Source organism: Trichechus manatus, unplaced genomic scaffold (genome assembly GCF_000243295.1).
Source record: "Trichechus manatus latirostris isolate Lorelei unplaced genomic scaffold, TriManLat1.0 scaffold00087, whole genome shotgun sequence".
Taxonomy (NCBI): Eukaryota; Metazoa; Chordata; class Mammalia; order Sirenia; family Trichechidae; genus Trichechus; species Trichechus manatus.
This window is the reverse complement of record NW_004444023.1, coordinates 3,258,235-3,278,682: the sequence shown is the minus strand read 5'-3', so window position 1 is coordinate 3,278,682 and position 20,448 is coordinate 3,258,235. Positions and strand designations below refer to the sequence as shown.

Genomic DNA, 20,448 nt, shown 5'->3' with positions numbered 1-20,448 from the left:
TAGATGAAGGTTTACAGAGCAAACTAATTTCTCATTAAACGATACACATATTGTTTTGTGACGTTGGTTGCCAACCCCACGACATGTCAACACTCTCCCCTTCTCGATCTTGGGTTCCCCATTACCAGCTTTCCTGTCCCCTCCTGCCTGCTTGTCCTTGCCCCTGGGCTGGTGTGCCCATTTAATCTCATTTTGTTTTGTGGGCTTGTCTAATTTTTGGCTGAAGGGTGAACCTCAGGAGTGACTTCATTACTGAGCTAAAAGGGTGTCTGGGGGCCATACTCTCGGGGTTTCTCCATCTCTTTCAGACCAGTAAGTCTGGCCTTTTTTTTTTGTTTTTTGAGTTAGAATTTTGTTCTACGTTTTTCTCCAGCTCTGTCCTGGACCGTCTATTGTGATCCCTGTCAGAGCAACATCTGTGGTGGCGGTCGGGCACCATCTAGTTGTGCTGAACCAACATTTTAATTGTTACTTCTGATTCTCTAGTTCTAAATGAATGTCTTGAGATCCTACTTGCGTGCCTTGCCGTGACTACCTTGCAATAAACAAAACAAGTTTATGCATAATAGATGTATCTCTCTATTAAGTTTCTAAGACAAAATCTTACACAAGGGGCCATTATTCTGTCTACCACAACAAAATAATGATCTCCAAAGACATCTCTATTAAATGCATTTATTTAAAGTTAAAAAAGAGATCAAGAAATCCAAGATTAAGAAACGCGTCACGCACATAATTGGGAAAATAGGTGTGGCCTGTGGAGAACAGGAGAGAGAGAGAATATGGAACATATTTGAAAGCAAAGGCAAATTTCTCTTCATGGGGATGAATCTGATGGTTCTAGGTGTTTATGTCTTCCAAATGCAGAAAGCATGTGGCTAATTTGACACAGTGAAAATGGGCAGACCTAAGAAGAGGCAGAAGTAGCTACAAGGGAAAAGAAAGTGTTAGGAGTGTGTTTGAATAATTCTCATGGCTAATTCTCTCTCCTCAAACACAGTGGGGAGACAACCCCGTGAACTTTCTTCTGATGAGACCTTGAACCAGAACTAATTTTAGGAATTGTTCGTTTGCGTATCAATGGCCTGGAGACATACAGAAATGCCTTGTTTATTAACCATAGTTCCATTGCCCTCTCTCCACCTGCATTAAGCTCTGGAAGTGAAATATCTATGTGGCTTCAAGATATCTCCTAGATCTGGCCGTCATGGGTTTATTAATTATTTATGGATTAAAGATTTTTCTTTCCAATTTTATCCCAAGACAAGATGAAATTTTTTTTTTTGAAAGTCCTGGTCCCTGGGTGGCACAAACTGTTTGTGTTTGACTATTAACCTCAGCTGAAGCCCTGGTGGCACAGTGGTTAAGAGCTTGCCTGTATACGGAAAGGTTGACAGTTCGAATCCACCAGCTGCTCCTTGGAAACCCTATGGGGCAGTTCTACTCTGTCCTACAGGGTTATTATGAGTTGGAATCGATTTGACAGCAATGAGTTTGGGTTTTATTTTAGATTTTAATCTTGGCTCCCACTTTTTAAAGTATGTGATGGTGTTAAAGTCTCTTCAGCCTGCCTGCTAATTCTCTTTCTTTTTTTTTTGAGATTTACATTTAAAAAAAATAATTTATTTTTTGTTGTTGAGAATATACACAGCAAAATACACACCAGTTCAACAGTTTCTACACGTACAGTTCAGTGACATTGATTATATCCTGTTGACTCTCTGAACTCATCAGTAGGAAAAGATGACATCTGATTTGTAGTTGTCTTTGTAGGTGTTAAGTTAGATAATACATATAAAGTTTCTGGAATATGAATCCCCTTGCCATCCAGTTGATTCTGACTCATAGCAATGCCATAGGACAGAGTAGAACTGCTGCCATAGGGTTTCTGGGGCTGTAATCTTTACGGAAGCAGACTGCCACATCTTTCTCTCGTGGAACAGCTGGTGGGTCCAACCACCAACCTTTCGGTCAGCAGCTAAGTGTTTAACCACTGCACCACCAGGGCTCCTTTTCTGGAATACTAGATCCTCAGCAAAACAAAACAAAAATTACCCGTGATTCTCCCATGACCCCCTGTCACATTACCATAGACAAATATAAAGGTGGGGTCATCATGGCAAAACGATGAAGAAGATCTAGTCTTTGTCACTCTCAACTTTTATCAAATTCTGACAATTCCATCTCTCTCCAAAGGTCTTTTTCTAAGAATGAACACTCAGTAATCCATTTATTAACAAACACACCCACTCCTTACTTATTGACATGGGTATGTTCCAAAGACCAGGTTATTATTGGAAAATCAGCATTGTGTGAAAATGGAGGATGACCACATCAGATTACAAGATGGAAGATGACTACATCATGACATAACTGTGAAATTATATCATTATATAACTGCCAAACCACTGAGAATCATGGCCTAGCCAAGTTGACACATAACCTTAACCATCAAAGCCAGTATTACTGTCTTAGTTATCTAGTGCTGCTACAACAGAAATACCACAAGTGGATGGTTTTAACAAAGAGAAATTTATTCTCTCATAGTCTAGGAGGCTGGAAGCCTGAGTTCAGAAAGTCAGTTCCAGGAGAAGTCTTTCTCTCTCTGTTGGCTCTGGGGAAAGGTTGTTGTCATCAATTTTCCCCTGTCGAGGACCTTCTCAGCACTGGGACCCTGGGTTCAAAGGATGCACTATTCTCCTGGCTCTTGTTTCTTGGTGGTATGAGGTCCCCATGTCTCCCCACTTGCCTCTCTCTGCTATATCTCAAAAGAGATTAGCTTAAGACACAATCTAATCTTGTAGGTTGAGTTCTGCCTCGTTAACATAATTGCCACTAATCCCATCTCATTAACATCATAGAGGTAGGATTTACAACATATAGGAAAATCACATCAGATGACAAAATAGTGGACAATCACACAACACTGGGAATCATGGCCTAGCCAAATTGATACACATATTTTTAGGGACACGGTTCAATCCATGGCAATCACTCTCACCTTGCACCTTAGTGTTCATTAGTGCCAGACATACGTCATTAATGTGCAAAATAGTCAGTAGATTTTTTACTATTGTCATAAATGTGCAATGTCAGATAATGAGATAGTCGAGAAGTGAGGAGTAGGTGTATGCTATACTATTGATTCATGGCTAAAGAACATTGCTGTAATAATATGAAGATGAAAATAAACTCAAGAACCAAAGGAATTGCTCTCTCTCTCTCTTTTTTTATCGCTGATTTTTTGGAAGTCAATGTCCAGACCTTTCTTCTGAGGCATCTCTGGGTGGACCGGAACCTCTAATCTTTTGGTTAGCAGCGGAGTGTGTCAGCAGCTTGCACCACCCAGGGACTCCAGAAATTTCTCTTGTGGTAAAAATTCAGTAATTTGGATGAGGGGTGAATGATAGGTTTTGCCAAGAAACCTTGCAATGGCATTGAATGCTCAAGGACCCGAAAATCCATCCCTGGTTACCCGGCATCTTTCCTCCCTAATAGAATTCAGGAAGAATCTATGTCAAATGGATATCCACTCACCTAATCAAAGTTCTAGACACAGGTATCTGTGAAAGAAAATGACATAATAAATAATTTTTCTCCACTGAAAAACTTAAAGAAATATATTACCTGATAATAAATATATTAGGATCAGTTTAGTTCTCAACATTATATTTTCTTGTCACATGAACAATATGACCAACGGAAGATGGTGACTTACCCGTTTCCCTGACTTTAACAATGCTTTTTAATGGAACAACCATTTTCTTTGTAGCCACTTTGAATTTCCCATAGTCTTCAGGGCTTAGCTCTTGGCTTTTGGCTTGAATCAGAGAACAAAATTCTCAATTATTACTCATTAGATTCTTTAGACATTCTCAATACGAAATGGAAACTTGATTCCGAGAGAAAAGCGGTCCTCAGACCTCAAGGTCCCTGGGTAGTGCAAACAGTTCGCGCTCGACTATGAACTTAAAGGTTGGGGGTTTGAACTCACTCGGTGGTGTCATGGAATAAAGGTCTGGTGATCTGCTCCGTTAAGATTGTTATTGTTGTTGTTAGATGCTGTAGAGTCGGTTCTGACTCACTGTGACCCTTTAGGACAGATGAGAGCTGCCCTATAGGGTTTCCCAGGCTATAATCTGTACAGAAGCAGATTGCCAGGTCTTTTCTCCCACGGAGCCACTGGGGGTGGGGGGTGGGGGTGGGGTTTGAAGTGCCAACCTTTTGGCTAGCAGCCAAGCTTCCAAAGTCTGAACCTTACTGTTGTTTGTTGTCAGTTGCCTTTTCAGTTGATTCCAACTCAAGACAAGTCTGTGTGTGCAGAGTGTAAGTATGCTCCATAGGCTTTTCAAGGCTGTGACCTTTCAGAAGCAGATTGCCAGGCCATTCCTCAAAGTCACCTCTGGGTGGGTTCTAACTGCCAACCTTTCTACCAGTAGTCGAGTGCTTAACTGTTTGCGCCACCCAGGGACTCCATAAACCTCTTAGGAGCACTAAGAGGAGTCCTGGTGGTGCAGTGATTAAGCACTTGGCTGCTAACCAAAAGGTTGGCGGTTCGAACCTACCAGCCGTTCCGCAGAATAAAAGACCTGGCAATTTGCTCCTGTAAAGATTGCAGCCTAGGAAACCCTATGGGGCAGTTCTACTCTGTCATATATAGGATCACTGTGAGTCGGAATTTACTCGACGGCACACAGCAACACCAGGAACACTATACAGAACCTTTCTTATGCCCTGTGGGTGATCTGGAGATCGAAAACCATTCGCTATCTTGCATACTCAATAAACACTTAATTAAGCATGGCACCCTTGGGTAGTGCAAACGATTAATCGCTTGACTGCTGACCAAAACTTCAAGTTCACCCAGAGGCACATCAGAAGAAAGACCTGGTGATCTACTTCTGAAAAATCAGCCATTGAAAACCCTATGCTGCACAGTTCTACTGTGATACACATGGGGTTGCCATGAGTTGGAATCAACTCAATGGCAACTGGTGTTTACTGGTCTATGCAGGGTCAAAGGAAAGAGGGATTTATCCCCCTAAATATCAGAATCTTGCGAAAAACCACTGGCTTCTCCCAAAGGAGCTGTCACATTTCCTACCCAGGATCTTCTGACAGCATATATACAATAAATACCCAGTGTTGGTGTGGTTGTGTGCCATTGAGTCTATTCTGACTCATAGCGACCTTATGGGGCAGAATAGAATGTCCCCACAGGGTTTCCTAGGCTGTAATCTTGACAGGAGCAGATCGCCAGAACTTTTCTCCTGTGGAACCACAGGGTGGGTTCGAACCTCTGACCTTTCAGTTAGCAGCTGAACACTTAACTGTTGCACCACCAGGACTCCTTTCTTACCCAGCAGGCTAGATAAAAACAGATGCCAACAGAACGCATGAAGGCCACCTTGTTTGTCCCAAAGGGTGAGGTGGTGTTACTTACCGAGGTCCATCATCAGGGACATCATTTTACTGTCTTCACTTATGTTGACTAAAAAAATTATACATATTGTCTTGGTTATGACCATCATCTGTAAATAGTTTATCCCCAAATCTGTGAGCAAAAGAAAGATAGAAAATATTTTTTGTTTTTATTTTATTGTGGTAAGTATATGCGAGGGGTCCCTGGGTGGTGCAAATGGTTAGGAGCTTGATGACTAGTTGAAAGGTTGGTGGTTTGAACCCACCCAGCCGCGCTTCGGAAGGCAGGTCTGGTGATCTGCTTCAAAAGGTCACAGCCTTGAAAACTCTATGGAGCACAGTTCTACTCTGCACACGTGGGGTCGCCATGAGTCAGAACCAACAAGACGACAACTAACAACAACAACAAAATATATAGGTAACAGAACATTTGCCTCTTCTACAGTCTTTACATGTACAATTCGATGACATTAAATGCATTCATCATATTGTTCAACCATTACCAGTAACTGTTCCTGAATTTTTCCATCACTCTTAACAGAAGCTCACTGTTTCCTAAGCATCGTGTCTCTCCTTTTACCCCTCCTTCCACTACTGGGAACCATTAATAAACTTTGGTCTGTATATACTTGCCAGTTCTCAGTATTCCATATAATTGGGATCATACAATATTTGTCCTTTAGTGACTGACTTATTTAACTCAGCATAATATTTCCAAGGTTCATCCATGTCATAGCACGTGTCAGGATGGATAGAAAATCTTGCCTTAATATCGGAAGAAATTGATTAGTGACATTTTAAATGTTGTCATGACTCATCTGTAGTCTGTGTCAGACAGTTCATCTGTTATGGGTAGAATTGTGTCCCCCAAAAATATGTGTTGTAAATCCTAACACTTATATCTGTGGAGAGGAACCATGGTGGCACAATGGTTAAGCTCTTGGCTGCTACCCCAAAGGTTGGCAGTTTAAGTCCACCCAGAGGTGCCTTGGAAGAAAGTCCTGGTGATCTAATTCTGAAAATCAGCTATTGAAGACCCTATGGAGCATAGGTCTACTCTGACACACATGGGGTCACCTGAGTCAGAACTGATGGCAGCTGGTTTGGTTTTTTGCTTTGGTATTGACAACTGTACCAGACAACATGATGTTGTTGTTGTTGGGTGCTGCTGAGTTGATTTTTGACTCATAGCAACCCCATGTGACACAGTAGAAATGCCCCCATAGGGCTTTCCTAGGCTGTAACCTCTACAGGAGCAGACTGCCAGATCTTTTCTCTCATGGAGCTGCTGGGTAGGTTCGAACTGCCAACCTTTGGGTTAGCAGCTGAGTGCTTAACTGTGGCACCACCAGGACTCCCTCAGAGAACATGATAGAAGGGTAAAAAGTAGGAAGGAAAGAAATGGTGGCATAAAACATGGAGCGTGAAGGCAACAAGAGACATAAAGTCAGAGGAGAAAACATGAATACTGAGGCGAGAGAATAGGATACTACTGAAATAAGAAAATAAGTGGGAAGCAAACTGAGATCTAGAAGGAGGTCGCCACAAGTTGACTGGGAGGCTTAGTGTCGAATACTCAATGGCTTTATTTCATCTCTATCACTTGCAGTTACTGCAAATTTGGCGACTCATTGAATCATGTTGTTGTTAGCTGCTGTCAAGTCAGCCCGACTTGTGGTGACACCACGCACTATAGGATTTGGACTGTTGTGCTCCACATGATTTTCATTGGCTGATTTTTGGAAGTAGATCACCAGGCCTTTTTTCCTAGTTTGTCTCAGCCTGGAAGCTCCGCTGAAACAGCTCTGTCCAGGGAGGGGAAAGATTTTGAGACAGTATAACCCCAGAGTCAAGATCCTGATATTTCCACCTAGAGTCCATATTTTAATCTCTACGTCTCTAATACCGATTGGAGAAGAAATCAACTCAATATGGAAACTGAGCTAGTCAGATACTTCTCTTAAAAATTTTAAATAAGCAACACAGAGTCTGAAGTCATACTATGTCGGATACAGTGCAATCATAAGGTTATTGAGAATTTTGTTCCAAGACGGCATAAGGTGCACCCAAAAGTTTCTACGCAACTAGAAAATATAAACCCATTTGTGGGTTTGATGATCCTCGAAACAATATTGAGCAGAAGAAGATGGTGTGGTACTGTTTGTGTTGTAAGCCTTTAAATACTGTTTCATTTCTTAAAAATAATATTGTATCATTTTGACAAAAAACTAATTTGAAAGGTGTACACAACACTAACCCATTTAAATATACATATATATATATATTCACATACCATTAAATTATCAAAAAGTTGAGATCGATTATTTCTGGATGTTTGAGCTATAGGTGATATGTAATTCTCCATTTACCTGTGTTATTGTCCCAAGTGTGTACAATGCTAATGTATTAGTGTTACAATCATGTAAGAATAAATCTTCAAAACCACAGAGATACCACTTCGCACCCACTAAGATGGATATAAAGAAAAACACAGTAACAAGTATTGGGAAGGATATAGAGAAATTAAAACCCTCATACACTGCTGGTGGAAATGTAAAATGGTGTAGCCTCTTTGGAAACAATCTAGCATACGGGTAAACAGAGCTATCAAGTCCTTCAACAATTCCACTCCTAGACATATACCTCAGAGAAAACATACGTACACACAAAAATTTGTACATGAATGTTCATAATATATTATTTAAAATAGTAAAAAACCAAGGAGCCCTGGTGGCACAATGGTTAAGCACTCATCTTCAAACCAAAAGATTGGCGATTTGAAACCCACCCATCGGCTCCCCAGGAGAAAGACATCGCCATCTGCTTCCGTAAAGATTACAATAAGCAAGTTTTGCTATCTTGTAGAGATAAAGAAACGTAACCTTTATCTGAGGGTTCTTCCAACTTATTCAAATACGATCTTCTTGTATTTTCTCAAAGTTCGTAGAGTCTCAGTGGAGAGATAAAGACAGCTTTCGATAAATGGAAGAATATAAAACTTTTAAAGACAGGACTCCCTTGTCCAGGCTAAGGCAAACAAAAAGATGAAAGAGTATATACCCTGTGAGGACTTTTGACGACTTTGGTTCCTGTGCATGTCATTATATTGTTCTATGAGATACAGAATATCATGGATGTTTTCTGAAATAAAGAGTTCCGCTAATATATTTCTTCATTCACTTGTCCCCACATGACTGAATGGAAAACCCAAAAACTCTCATGGGTACTCAGTGTATTTTGTAGACCTGTCTTCTGCATCACTAGTAAAATAACCTTGGCTCTGACCGTGATAACTTCATACCAGAGCAAAAGTGATTGTAAGGCTGTTCCTCCAACTGCTTCCCTGATGCATGGTTTATATAGTTTGGTGATGCTCTTATCAATCCCATAGCACAGATCTCAGATCTGAGCAGAACAATGCAGCCTGATCCACTGAGCTGTTTTTATGGTGTTTCAGCTCCTCATCAGCATGCTTTCCAGAGGTTCATGTCTCATAAGCATGGACTTGGAACTCAAAGTAAATGAACATGACCAAAGATTTCTTTGTTTCTAATTTGATACAATGGCATGCATAAAAGACTACAGATGGAGGAATATTGAGAAAGATTGGGATGAATTCTTTTCCTTGGGAACCCAATGTTTTGTAGATCCCATATTACATAATTTTATCCTTCTATTATTAATCATCACAAGGATTTGTGATTATGGTATAATATCCTTATTTTACGAGATAGAAAACTGATACACAGGTTAAGAAACAATTTCATTATGAAAGGCAAGGTGACAAGAAATGGCAGTGCAAACATTTGAATTCAGGTCTCTTTGACCTCCATAATCCATGACAGACACACACTAAAAAAGGAAACTTACTTCATAAGAAATTTAGTCCAACCAGTATTCTTCAGTTAATCTTAAAGAGGTTAATATTCCCTTCTCTTTCAAACTAGTTGAGCATACAGAAAGAGTAAGGAAATTTTTATTCCCCTGTAGCATCCAAGAATGCAATATAATTCAATCAGAATCTAATGAGTCTTAACTAGTAATACATACTGTGATGAACATTAGCATTTGGGAATTGGATGAAACATGCCTCCTGAGATAAGATCATTGTCTTCTGAGCAGAGACAGAAGCATAGTGAATTCAATGAAGTATGGACAGGAATGGGCTCTTGTTATAGGATGGGTATAAGAGACAGTATCCTTCAAGATGGGACGCCTGACCTGGGGCCACTTCTACTATATCACAGTGAAGAGACTATCCCACCATGAGCTCCTCCCACCTATCACATTACAACTTTTTGTGTGTTTTCCCAGATATCATGAATGGGAATACAATACAGACACACAAGGAGGATCATTGCAACGTCACTCGGTTGGTCAGATCCTGTCAAAGCCACAGGTTGCTAGCCTCATTGCTGATTAGACTGCATCTCATGACTCTGGCTTTTATGGGTAAGGGAAACTATCTTCTCCAAGGGAGAAAAAACGAATTTGAATCCTGTTCCTCTATTTCATAGAGTCCGTGAGAAGCAAACGTGTTTGGGTTTTTTCCATAAAAATCAGTGTGGTATTTTCCCGTTTTCTTTGTTTTATTATAACCTTTTATTTTGAAATGTTTTAAGATTCAAAAGAATTTGCAAAAACAATACGGAGAATTCCTGTGTACTCTTCACCCAATTTTCCCTAACGAAACTATCTTGTATAAACATGCAGTTGTTTTGTGCTGTTGAGTCGATTCTGACTTATGGCAACTCCAAGTGTTACAGAGTAGAACTGCTCTATAGGGTTTTCTTGGCTGTAATATTTACAGAAGCAGAGCATAGGGCTTCTTCTTCCATGGTGCTGCTGGGTGGGCTCTAATCGCCAACCTTTTGGTTACCAGTCAAGCACTAACTGTTTGCGCCACCTAGGGACCTTTATATAACCATAATTATTGTCAAAAGCATTGTCATGACAAAATACAGTCACTGTCAAAACCAGGAAATTAATATTGATACCTGACAGCCTATGGGGAACTAAGATTCATTCTGTGTTCACATACGTAGAGTCTGCAAAAGCAGGGAGTCACAAAATTCCTCAGAATTTTAAACAATATCAAGAATTTTAGGCAAAAGTGTAATGCCTGATTCAGAGCTTAATGATAGACATTGCATAAATATTTTCCAAAATGGTAGCCCCAGTTGGAAAATCTTATGAGAGTATCCAAATTTCAGCACTATCATCAGTGCTGGTAGTACCACATTTAAAAAAAAATTTTTTTTCAAATTTAGTTATGACTGCAGGTACATATTAGTACTACTTACACTTTCCAGCTCTGGAGTTTCTTGGGAGACTTTTTTTCCCCCACTTATAGTATGTGCTGATGTCGGGGCAGGGACACGCATAACTATAAAACAGAAGGAAGTTCGTCATCGCCATATTGCTGTGTTGAAAGGTTATTGTATGGGGTAGTGCATCCTGCAGGAGTGACTGTGTAAAACTTTTGTCTCTTTGGGCTTCTGTATGGAGAGATAAAGCTTGTAAATATATTTACTGGTTCCTGCATGTTCTTGGGAAGGTGCAGTTTTCAGAATCAGGTAATATTCAAGTGAATAAGTTATTTTCAGGTACAATACAGTGTAAGCACACGCCCTTGATGTACTTCATAACCACAGGTACATGTAAGTACTGCTTACATTTTTCATCTCTTGGGCTTTTGAACAGCAAGATAAGCCTTGTAGGTATATTTATGGTTTCCTGTGTGTTATTGGGAAGGTGCGGTTTTGGGAATTAGGTAATATTCAAGTGAATAACTTATTTTCGGGCACAATAAATACAGTGTAAAGACATGCTTTAGCATCCTCGATGTACTGCATGTGTGTTTCGTGCAATCATCAAGGACCTATCTTCTGATTTATGAGCTGTAAGTAGCTGTTTTGCAATAAGAAGTAATTTATCGCAGTGGTAATATTCCCATGACAACACTTCCTTTTGGGGGTTTTATTTTTGCAGGAAGCTGAATTACACAATATCTCCCCGTGTGTATTCTCATGTTGGGTTTGGAAGTATGGTATCGGTATTATCCTGGTTTTGCTGATCCTGGAATTCCTTTTTCCTGAAACACTTCTCTTTTTCAAAAATGGCTGAAGAAGCTCTAGAACTTTTATTTTTTCTACCCGAGAATGAGGATGTTTCTGAGCCAGAGTGTGATGAACGTGCCTCCTAGGCGCTTTCGTGTCTTGAGGAATCTGAAGCTCATTGCCCTGATAACAACAGCACCAGAGACACAGTATCAGAAGATGATGAAGCAGTTTCTGTTGCACAGGAAAGGGGTCAACCAGATGATGGCCATGATGATAGCGACGAAAAGAAGGGGAACGGTGCCAAGATGTCGCTTACTTTGAACAGATAACAAACTGACTTCAGCCAGATGCTAAAGTTTAGCTGGACTTGACCCATGAAGATACCACAGTAGATTATTTTTTTGTCTGTCTTTACGGAAGAGACACTGGAAATTATAAAGGACCAAACCAATCTGTATGTGACCCAGGAGTGCGCAAGATGATACAGAGGGCAAGAGATTAGAATGGCAGCCTATAATGGTTGAAGAGATAAAGACATTCATTGTTGTGCATGAGTATACTGATGGGAATCTGTGTCTTGCCAGAGCTCAGACATTATTGGTCCAGTGACCACATCCTGGGTGTTACTTTTGTGCCAGAGCTTATCATTAAAACGAGATTCAAGAAACTGACTGAGAACATACACTGCAATGACAATTCAAAAGCTGTGTACAAAGGACAACACGGCTACAACTGGCTTCACAAATTGCACCCATTATCAAGTCTCTCAATAGCCACCTAAAGGAAGTGTATGTGCCATTAAGTGTCATGGCAGTTGATGAAAGCGTAGTGCCATTCAAGGGTCGTTCTTCAATAAAACAGTACATGCCAGTGAAGCCCATCAAGCACGAGTATAAAGTTTGGTGCTTGGCTGACTTATGAACTGGCTTTGTAAATCACCAAAATCTATTCCTGATAAAAAGGTGTGGACAATGACTCATCTCTCTCCCTCGGTGAGAGCGTTGTACTTTGACTATGTCACTCATACAACCATTCACACAGACTCATTGCCTTTGACAGTTTCTTCTCCTATCACTTGATGAAAACCATGAACAACAGGGGACTGTGTGTTGCACAGTGCGAGCAACTCAAAAGGGCCTATCAGGAATGATGAGGAGGAAAGATAAATTATAGCGGGAAGAATCTCTGTTTTGTACAAAAGAACGTGTGTTGGCAGTTAAGTGGCAGAACAATAAACCAGTGACCGTTTTGTACACATTCTACAATCCGAAGGACATCACTATTGTCAGAAGAAAGAACAAAGACAGTTCCTCCTCAGTAACCCGTTGCCCAAGAGCAATTGCAAACTACAATGCAATCATGGGAGGAGTGGCTTACTTTGACCAGAGGGGTAAAAGGTATGCAGTTGGAAGGTGCTCTGTCAAATGGTTGCATCAATTTCTGTATTTCCTTACTGACTTTGGTGTTGTAAATAGTTTTACAATGTGGAACTGTAACAATGGGGGCAGATGTAACCAACTGTCCTTCAGGATCACTTTCATTAGGCACACTGTGGGCCGGGAAATCAAAAGAAGTCCTTCTTTTCTTGTCAAGAACAAGCCAGGAGTCAGTGGTGTGCCAAATGTTGTCCGGCTCCAACAGGCTGGAAATCATTTACCTGTCAAGGGAACCAGAAGGTGATGCAGAGAATGTAGCACTAAGAAGAAGCAGACTTGAACAACAATTGTGTGCAGCCAGTGCAGGGTGCCTCTATGTGTTACCTCATGTTTTAAGAAGTTTCACTTAATAAAATAAAATTGCTGAAATAAAATGATTTTTCCCTGCCTCATTCCACCTATCCTACCTCCAGGTCCACTGGTGCATATGTGTGCCACATAATATTTATAAAAATCCCTCTTACATAACAAAAAATTATTAACACTCAATGATTCAGCATGCATTCCATTAGTGAAAAAACATTACATCATCAAAAAATCACAAACACGAAATAATTCAGACATGAATTAATGTGGCTATTTCACTTCTAAAATGCCTTTATCTAGACTATGAGTTTATGGAGGACAATGTGATATAATTTTTTATAGCTGTCATGTTTCCTAACCCATTGGCTTGCAAATAGAAGCCGAAAGAATATTGGAAAAATTCTTCCTTCCTCTGATAAATGCCCCTAATGGGTAGTGAGTGAGCCTCTACTTAACTGTGCTCCAGAAGTATATTAAGGTTCAAAACAGAATCCTTACCTTACAGAATGGAATTAAAATAGTTTTAGTTGGTTGTACCAGAGACTCAAAAAATAAAAAAATAAAAACCAAACTCATGGCCGTCAAGTCAATTCCAACTCATAGTGACCCTATAGGACAGAGTAGAACTGCCCCATAGAGTTTCCAAGGAGTACCTGGTAGATTCGAACTGCTGACCTTTTGGTTAGCAGCCGTAGCTCTTAACCACTACACCACCAGGGTTTCCTATCAGGTTCCACACAGTCAAAATGGCAAGCCCCATGTTTTGTAATAGACCCCCAGAGAAGAAAGAACATATTCTCACACATTCCCATGAAGAGAAGACTCCTCGAACTGTCACATTGGCTTGAATGTCAATTTCCAATGAATTTTCCAAAATAAATCTGAAAACTTCAAAGAAATTTAATCATTTAAGTAAGCTGTTTGGATTATAGCCCCAGATAAATGAGTGTTCATTATCCCTGCCACTGTGGTTAAAAAAAAATAAAATTAGAAGCACCACTGTACACAAATAGTAGAAACTAAGGTGCAGGGCACGAAATGACTTGGCAAAGGCTACAAAGATATCAAATACAGGAGCCAATATGAACTCTGAGTCTGCATGATGGAAAAATCCCATGTTTCCTATCCAGGGTATCTCTGTTTTTCCTGTGTTGAGCTATATAGTTAAATTTCTTCCTCACAGATTTGTCAGGAAAGCTTCAATGGCAGAGAACCAGCCTAACCCATCTCCATATCTCTAGCATCATGCACAGCTTCTGACAAGCAGTGGACTTGAAGATATTTGTTGAAATTTTAGAGGAATGAATATATAAATATACACCAAGATAAAAGTCGGTCTAGGGTTTAAATGAAAAACAAAGACATGGAAAGGACAGGTTGTCAAAGCTTGAAGCAGAGGGGTGGAATGGAGAAAGAAACATTCATTGAATGCGTCTAAATTTATAGACCACTGAAAATGGACTGTGTACCCTTTGAATTGTGTGTGTAAGTCTTGGGCAACATGCACAGACGCAGAGCAATGTCCCTCCACAGATCTAGGACTTTTGGGTGGGGATAGGTCCTGGATCCCATAAGTGATATATTCCTCTCTGAGTCTGTAACCCCTTCTCCCATCCAGGATCAGCCTTCTTGAAGGAGCACCACTGGCAACTCCAAGCAAGCATGGGAGACCTGGGCAGGGTGATGGATGATCTTCAGGACAGGGAGGTCCTCACCGAGAATGAGAAGGAGCTTGTGGAGCAGGCACAGAGATGGCAGAGGAAGAATAAGACCCTGCTGAGTCTGGTGGAGAACAAAGGGGCCCAGGCTCCGGAGCTGCTCTACAGAAACCTCAATGAAAGGGACTCTTACCTTATGTCCTACCTCAGGGAGCCAAGTTTGTCTCCAAGACTCACACAGACACTCTGTATTCAATGATGGGTTAAGCTTGCCCCCAAAATGTTTAGCCATTTGCCCCCAGTTCCTCTAATCCCTTGAACATTCTGCCTGATAAGAGTGTCTTTGTTTACCTGGGGGCTTTGGGTCACATGAGACAGTCTATGATAACAATGTGTCTTATGGTGAGGATTGGGTCACACCTGATAAAGTATGATAACAATATGACTTATGATGAGAATCTCAGGCCATGTAGCATCTGCTTAACCTCTTATTGGGCCTGGTGGTCAGTGTTGTCTATGTGTCAGACCCCCAATAAAAACTCTAGACACTAAAGTACAGATGAGCTTCCTTGTCTGGCAATACTCCATGTATATTGCCATACATCATTACTGGGAGAAATAGTCCCTGTCTGCATCTTTTTCCATTCCTGATTTTAACCTATATCCTTTTGCTGTAATAAACAGTAACCATGAGTATAACAGCTTTGCTGAGTTCTGTGAGTACTTCTATGAATCACTGACCCTGTGGGTGGTCATGGGAGCCTCCCAAACTTGAACCTTGCCTGGATTTGTAACCTTGTCTGGATTAACAAGGACCTTCAAGAATAAAAATCAATTACGTGATCTAGTACTTGTCTCTCTGGGTTCTTGCTTTTGTTAAGATTTTTGCCAAGCAGCTCTTTATATGACTTGTCAGTGCTTTGAAGCATTCAATGAGCTCTAAAAATTATTTTATGCATCATTTTAATTTGTTTTCTTTAACAGGATCTTCCTCAAGAACCTATGCAAATATTTTTTAATGAAACCTTTTAGTAACCCATAATGGACACTTTAAGGGAGCATGAGCATATGACTCTACACTAAAATTGAGGTAAATTATTGAAAAGAAGAAATGTTTTATTCTTTTAAATCTAGCATAAAATATTCCAGACTTAAAAATTCATATAAACAATTTTTTAAAAACCCATATTCCAGAACTTTGCTTAGGATTTACAACATTACAAAGGCAGGTGAAGCCCTCTGTGCACTCTTTGCATACCTCACAAAAGTAGCCACCGTTCCAAATTACATGTTTCTCTTTTTTATATCTACCTTCATTCTTCACCTTTGTACGTTCGTCTATAAGAAGTACATACTATATTACTTTGCATGATTGTAGAATTAATGTGTAGTTACATGTTTTAGTAATTTTTTTGAAACTTGTTCTGTATGTCTTACCAAATGCATAATTTCTTTTAGAAGGATCAGTACAAAGCTGGTTCCTATCAAAACCAAAAAAACCAAACCCACTGCCATCGAGTTGATTCCAACTCATAGTGACCCCATAGAGTTCCCAAGGCTGTAAATCTCTACGGAAACAGACTGCCCCATCATTCTCCCATGGAGCTGCTGGTGGTTTCAAACTGCTGAACTTTAGGTTAGCAGTCCATCTATTTAACCACTGTGCCACCTATTAGGCAGAGGTTAAAGATATCCCAAATGTCCAATTTTTCCAAATTGTTGTACCACGCCATCATCTCTGACATCAACTACTCCTCCTGCCTTCAGTACTCTCACTCCAGTCTTTGGGTTCCATAATTCACTGCAAACTCTCACAGAATTCACAGCCAAGGAAATAGCTCACACAGTTGTGAGGCTGGCAATTCCCAAATCCATGGGTCAGGTGTCAGGGCCCTGACTCACGTGGTTGCAGGGGCTGACGAACTCAAATTGGCAGGTTAGACAGCAGGCTGCTGACTCACAAGGCTGAGGAAGCTGGTGAATCCTAGAATTAGCAGGTCAGACGGCAGACTAATGGCTCAAGTTCCAAGAACCAGTGGTCAGATGATGAAAAGCTGGATACAGGATCCAGAGCAAAAGAGAGAACTTCAGCAGAGCATTCGTATATATATATATGATGCAGACCATACACTCAAGGAAAAGCCCCTTATTTGAGCAAGGCAGTGAAAAAGGGTGGTAAGAGTGGTGACTGGGGTAAGGGTGGTGACTTGAGTCACACTTTCTAGGAAGGCAGTGACTCAAGATACAACTCATCCTAATCCTGCCTCATTAACATAATGGACAACTCATTCCCAAATGGGACAATAACCATAGGCATATAAGCTAGGATTTATAACATATCACAAAATGGAGGATAATTACATCAGACTACAAAACGGAGAATGGCTACATCATTACATAACTGCCATATTTCATCATTATGTAAGAGTCAAAGCACTGAAAATCATGGCTCGTCCAAGTTGGCACATAACCTTAACCATCATAGGTTCCATACACCTTAATTGTATGAGCATCAAGCTGTCCAAACCCCTTGGTGGACCACAAACCCCCTATATGCACAGTCCCACCCAATGATTGTGTGGGAGTCACAAAGAGTATGGCTAGAAGGGCCATATTAACTAATTCACTGTGCTGATATGCCTGGAACTAATTAGTTAGAATGGTTATGTGTTGATAAGGTTTCCCACAATTTAATCTTAGTTTAAGGGGCTCAAAACTACACTGACAATATATCAAATATCATTGCTTCTTTTCACCTCGTATTAATCAATATAGAGACTCTTCTACTGCAAAAGGAAGTTGAGGGGTATTGGATCAGCCACTGAAAGTTCTTTGAGAAAAAGTAATTCTCATCTTTGAAAGGGAAGAAGTGAATTTGGAAATAATTTTATTATTTTTTAACAACGTGAAAGGGCAGAAGGTTGGGTAACAAGATGAAATAATTCCAGTAATGCTCTCCATTCTTGGATTTTTTGTAGATCCAAAGGTCCAATAAATGGACAGACAGCTGTTTATGCAGTAAAAGAAAACAAAACAACTTACTAGCCAGAGGATGCTGTGAGTGGCTTTGTTTTCAGGAGATGGCTGAGAAGAGAGACTGGTGCTGTGGACGTGCTGGGCCCTCCTGTGGTGTCTGAAGAGAACACTCACCATGTAGACACTGGTCCAGATCATGAGGCCCACAAAGAGCAGCTCTCGAATCATCATGGCACTTACAAATATCACTGAACTGCCGTATTCAAACTGCTTATCTTTACAGTATACATGATGAAACCCAGACCCAGCAACAGTGAAATTTCTACCAGCTTCAAGAGTTAGGATGATCCTGATGTAGATCAGCATATTGATGATCCAGAAGAAAAGGAAAGAGGGAAAAACGCATGTGGAGATTTTGTATTTAAGCCATGCCCATTTAGAATTACTGGGGCTGATGGTGATGGCTTGAAAGGCACTCAGGAATGAGGTGGTACAGATGGAAAGACCCCGGGTCAATCTGTAAATGTATAACACTGCCTTACAACCAACATCATCCATAAACTCTCTTACTCCAAAGGATGACATTGTATCTGGAATCAGCCTGAACATGATGGTTATACCATTGACTAATGCGAGGTGTATGACAATCGTATCTATGGGCTTCTTCAGGTGAGGCTGAACTAGGAAGGTGTGCATACATAACGTGAGGAGCAACGAGTTTCCCATGAACCCAACACAAAGTTGAGATATGAAGAAAATCCCCAAAGTTGTGTCACTGGGAATCAACGTCTTCAGGGTCTTTTACATGGTTTAATTAGAGGAGCCATTTCATTTACAAATGAAATGTACGTAGACTATAATGTAAAAGTTAATAATTGAACCTGTGGAAGAAATTATGATTGACGGCTCAGTGTGAGAAGAGGGTGTTAAAATGTTTGACTCTTGTGTATTTCGGGCTCAAGTGTGGCACTTCTAGAGGATGGATTCTAGAGTGTCGCAAACCCTAAAGCACAGAATTAGGTGTTATGAAGATGGTAGAATTAAAATGGCAGCACCCTGCATTCTAGTACATTGCCCAGGACATGTCTGGCCTGTATGAAAGACAAGTTTGTATGTTAAAAGGCATTTTTTTTCTTCCGAGTATTGAATTGCATTTCCTCTCTAAACCTGTATGTTGAATGTTCTATAGAACGTTATTCTTCTAAAGCATAAACACCAGCACGTACAGTTGAACTTTTTGGGGAGTTTTTGATTGCATTACACAATTATTCTAAGAAAATTGTCCTTCTTTTTATGATTTATCTAACAATGAGGTTTTCAAATGGGGGTCATTTTGTTCTCTTATCCATAAGAGAATTGTCCGTGTTTGGAGATATTTTTGGCTCTCATAACTGGGTGGGGTGCTACTGGCATCTGGTGGGTAGAGGCCATGGATGCTGTTAAACATCCTACAATGCCCAGAAAAGCCCCCACAACCAGCAATTTTCTGAATAAAATGGCAATTATGCCAAGGTTGAAAAACAGTGATCCAATAAATCTTATATGTATCTTGCTGAGTTCAGTATATACAAAGCCCACAGTTTATTCTGAACATTTTGCTTTTACATTTGTTATGGCACAGAATTGTAGAGTCACAAATCTGGTAGGATATGAATGAGTAGAATATTCATTAAAGCTGGGATTGAAATCCATACAGTTATTACCTCATAGCGTTGCTATGAGTCAGAATCGACTCAAGGGCACACAACAACACGTACTCTGAAATTTGGACTTGTTTACTGTATCATTCTCTCTAGACCCCGTTCTTCCGTTCAGCCAGCTGTTGCTGTCATTTAAAACATAATCCTTCTTTCCTTCATAGTCTCTAGTGAATTCCATATATGTCCCCTTTTTTATACTGTTAGAGTCTGTTAGATTATTCTAAATTTCCTGAGCTGTATTCTCTTCCTTCACTACAACTTTTCTATTCTAACATCCGACCCTATTACCAATGATAATCTCATATATGGTAGAGATGGAGGAGGGACCCAAATATTTATTGAACATCTATGATGTGGGAGATACTATTTCTCCATTTGCTCATTTGTTTCTCTAGCAACTTTATGATTTAGATTTGTTAGCTTGATCTTTGTGAATCTTCGATAGTTAGTATGGTTGACAATTGTTGACCATATGCTCAGTCTTGAAAATGCGTCTCATTTTGAATTCTCTGGCGTGAGAATTTTCAGGTTCATCTTCAAGCTCCTTTATATTCATTCCCTGCCCTGTTCATTAAGGTTTGGCCTTCTCTCCCTCGCTAATATCAACCACAATTCTGTCCTCAGTCGTCTTCTATCCTCGCGCCACAACCCTCCTTAACGATCGAGTCTCTTTCAATAACTTTATCTTCTAGCTCAATCTTGAAATTCCCATAGGTCTTTATATAGTTCAGACTTCCTTCTGCCAAGGGGAGAGTATTATATAAATGAACAAAGATGATCTCCACATAAGGGCCCCTGTTGTTTATTTCTTCATAGCAAGCTGAGACTCTTTAGCCCACAAAAGCCTGTCTGCAGCAAACTCAAATCTGTACACATCCAATTGTTTTAA

General features: G+C 40.2%; 1 protein-coding gene and 1 long non-coding RNA gene across 2 annotated transcripts in view; both read right to left on the bottom strand.

The window, feature by feature from the left end:
* Positions 1 to 884: 884 nt before the first annotated feature.
* Positions 885 to 3,797, bottom strand: LOC111821488 (uncharacterized). Its single transcript, XR_002824891.1, has 3 exons — positions 3,719 to 3,797; positions 3,538 to 3,563; positions 885 to 927 (listed from the first exon to the last, which is right to left on the bottom strand). It is a non-coding gene; the product is annotated as an uncharacterized LOC111821488 (long non-coding RNA).
* Positions 3,798 to 11,692: 7,895 nt separating this feature from the next.
* LOC101350578 (protein Shroom3) overlaps positions 11,693 to 20,448 on the bottom strand; it is a 33,587-nt gene continuing 24,831 nt past the window's right edge. The window contains 1 exon segment of the mRNA XM_023736198.1: positions 11,693 to 11,714. Within this exon segment, the coding sequence (XP_023591966.1) occupies positions 11,693 to 11,714 (22 nt within the window).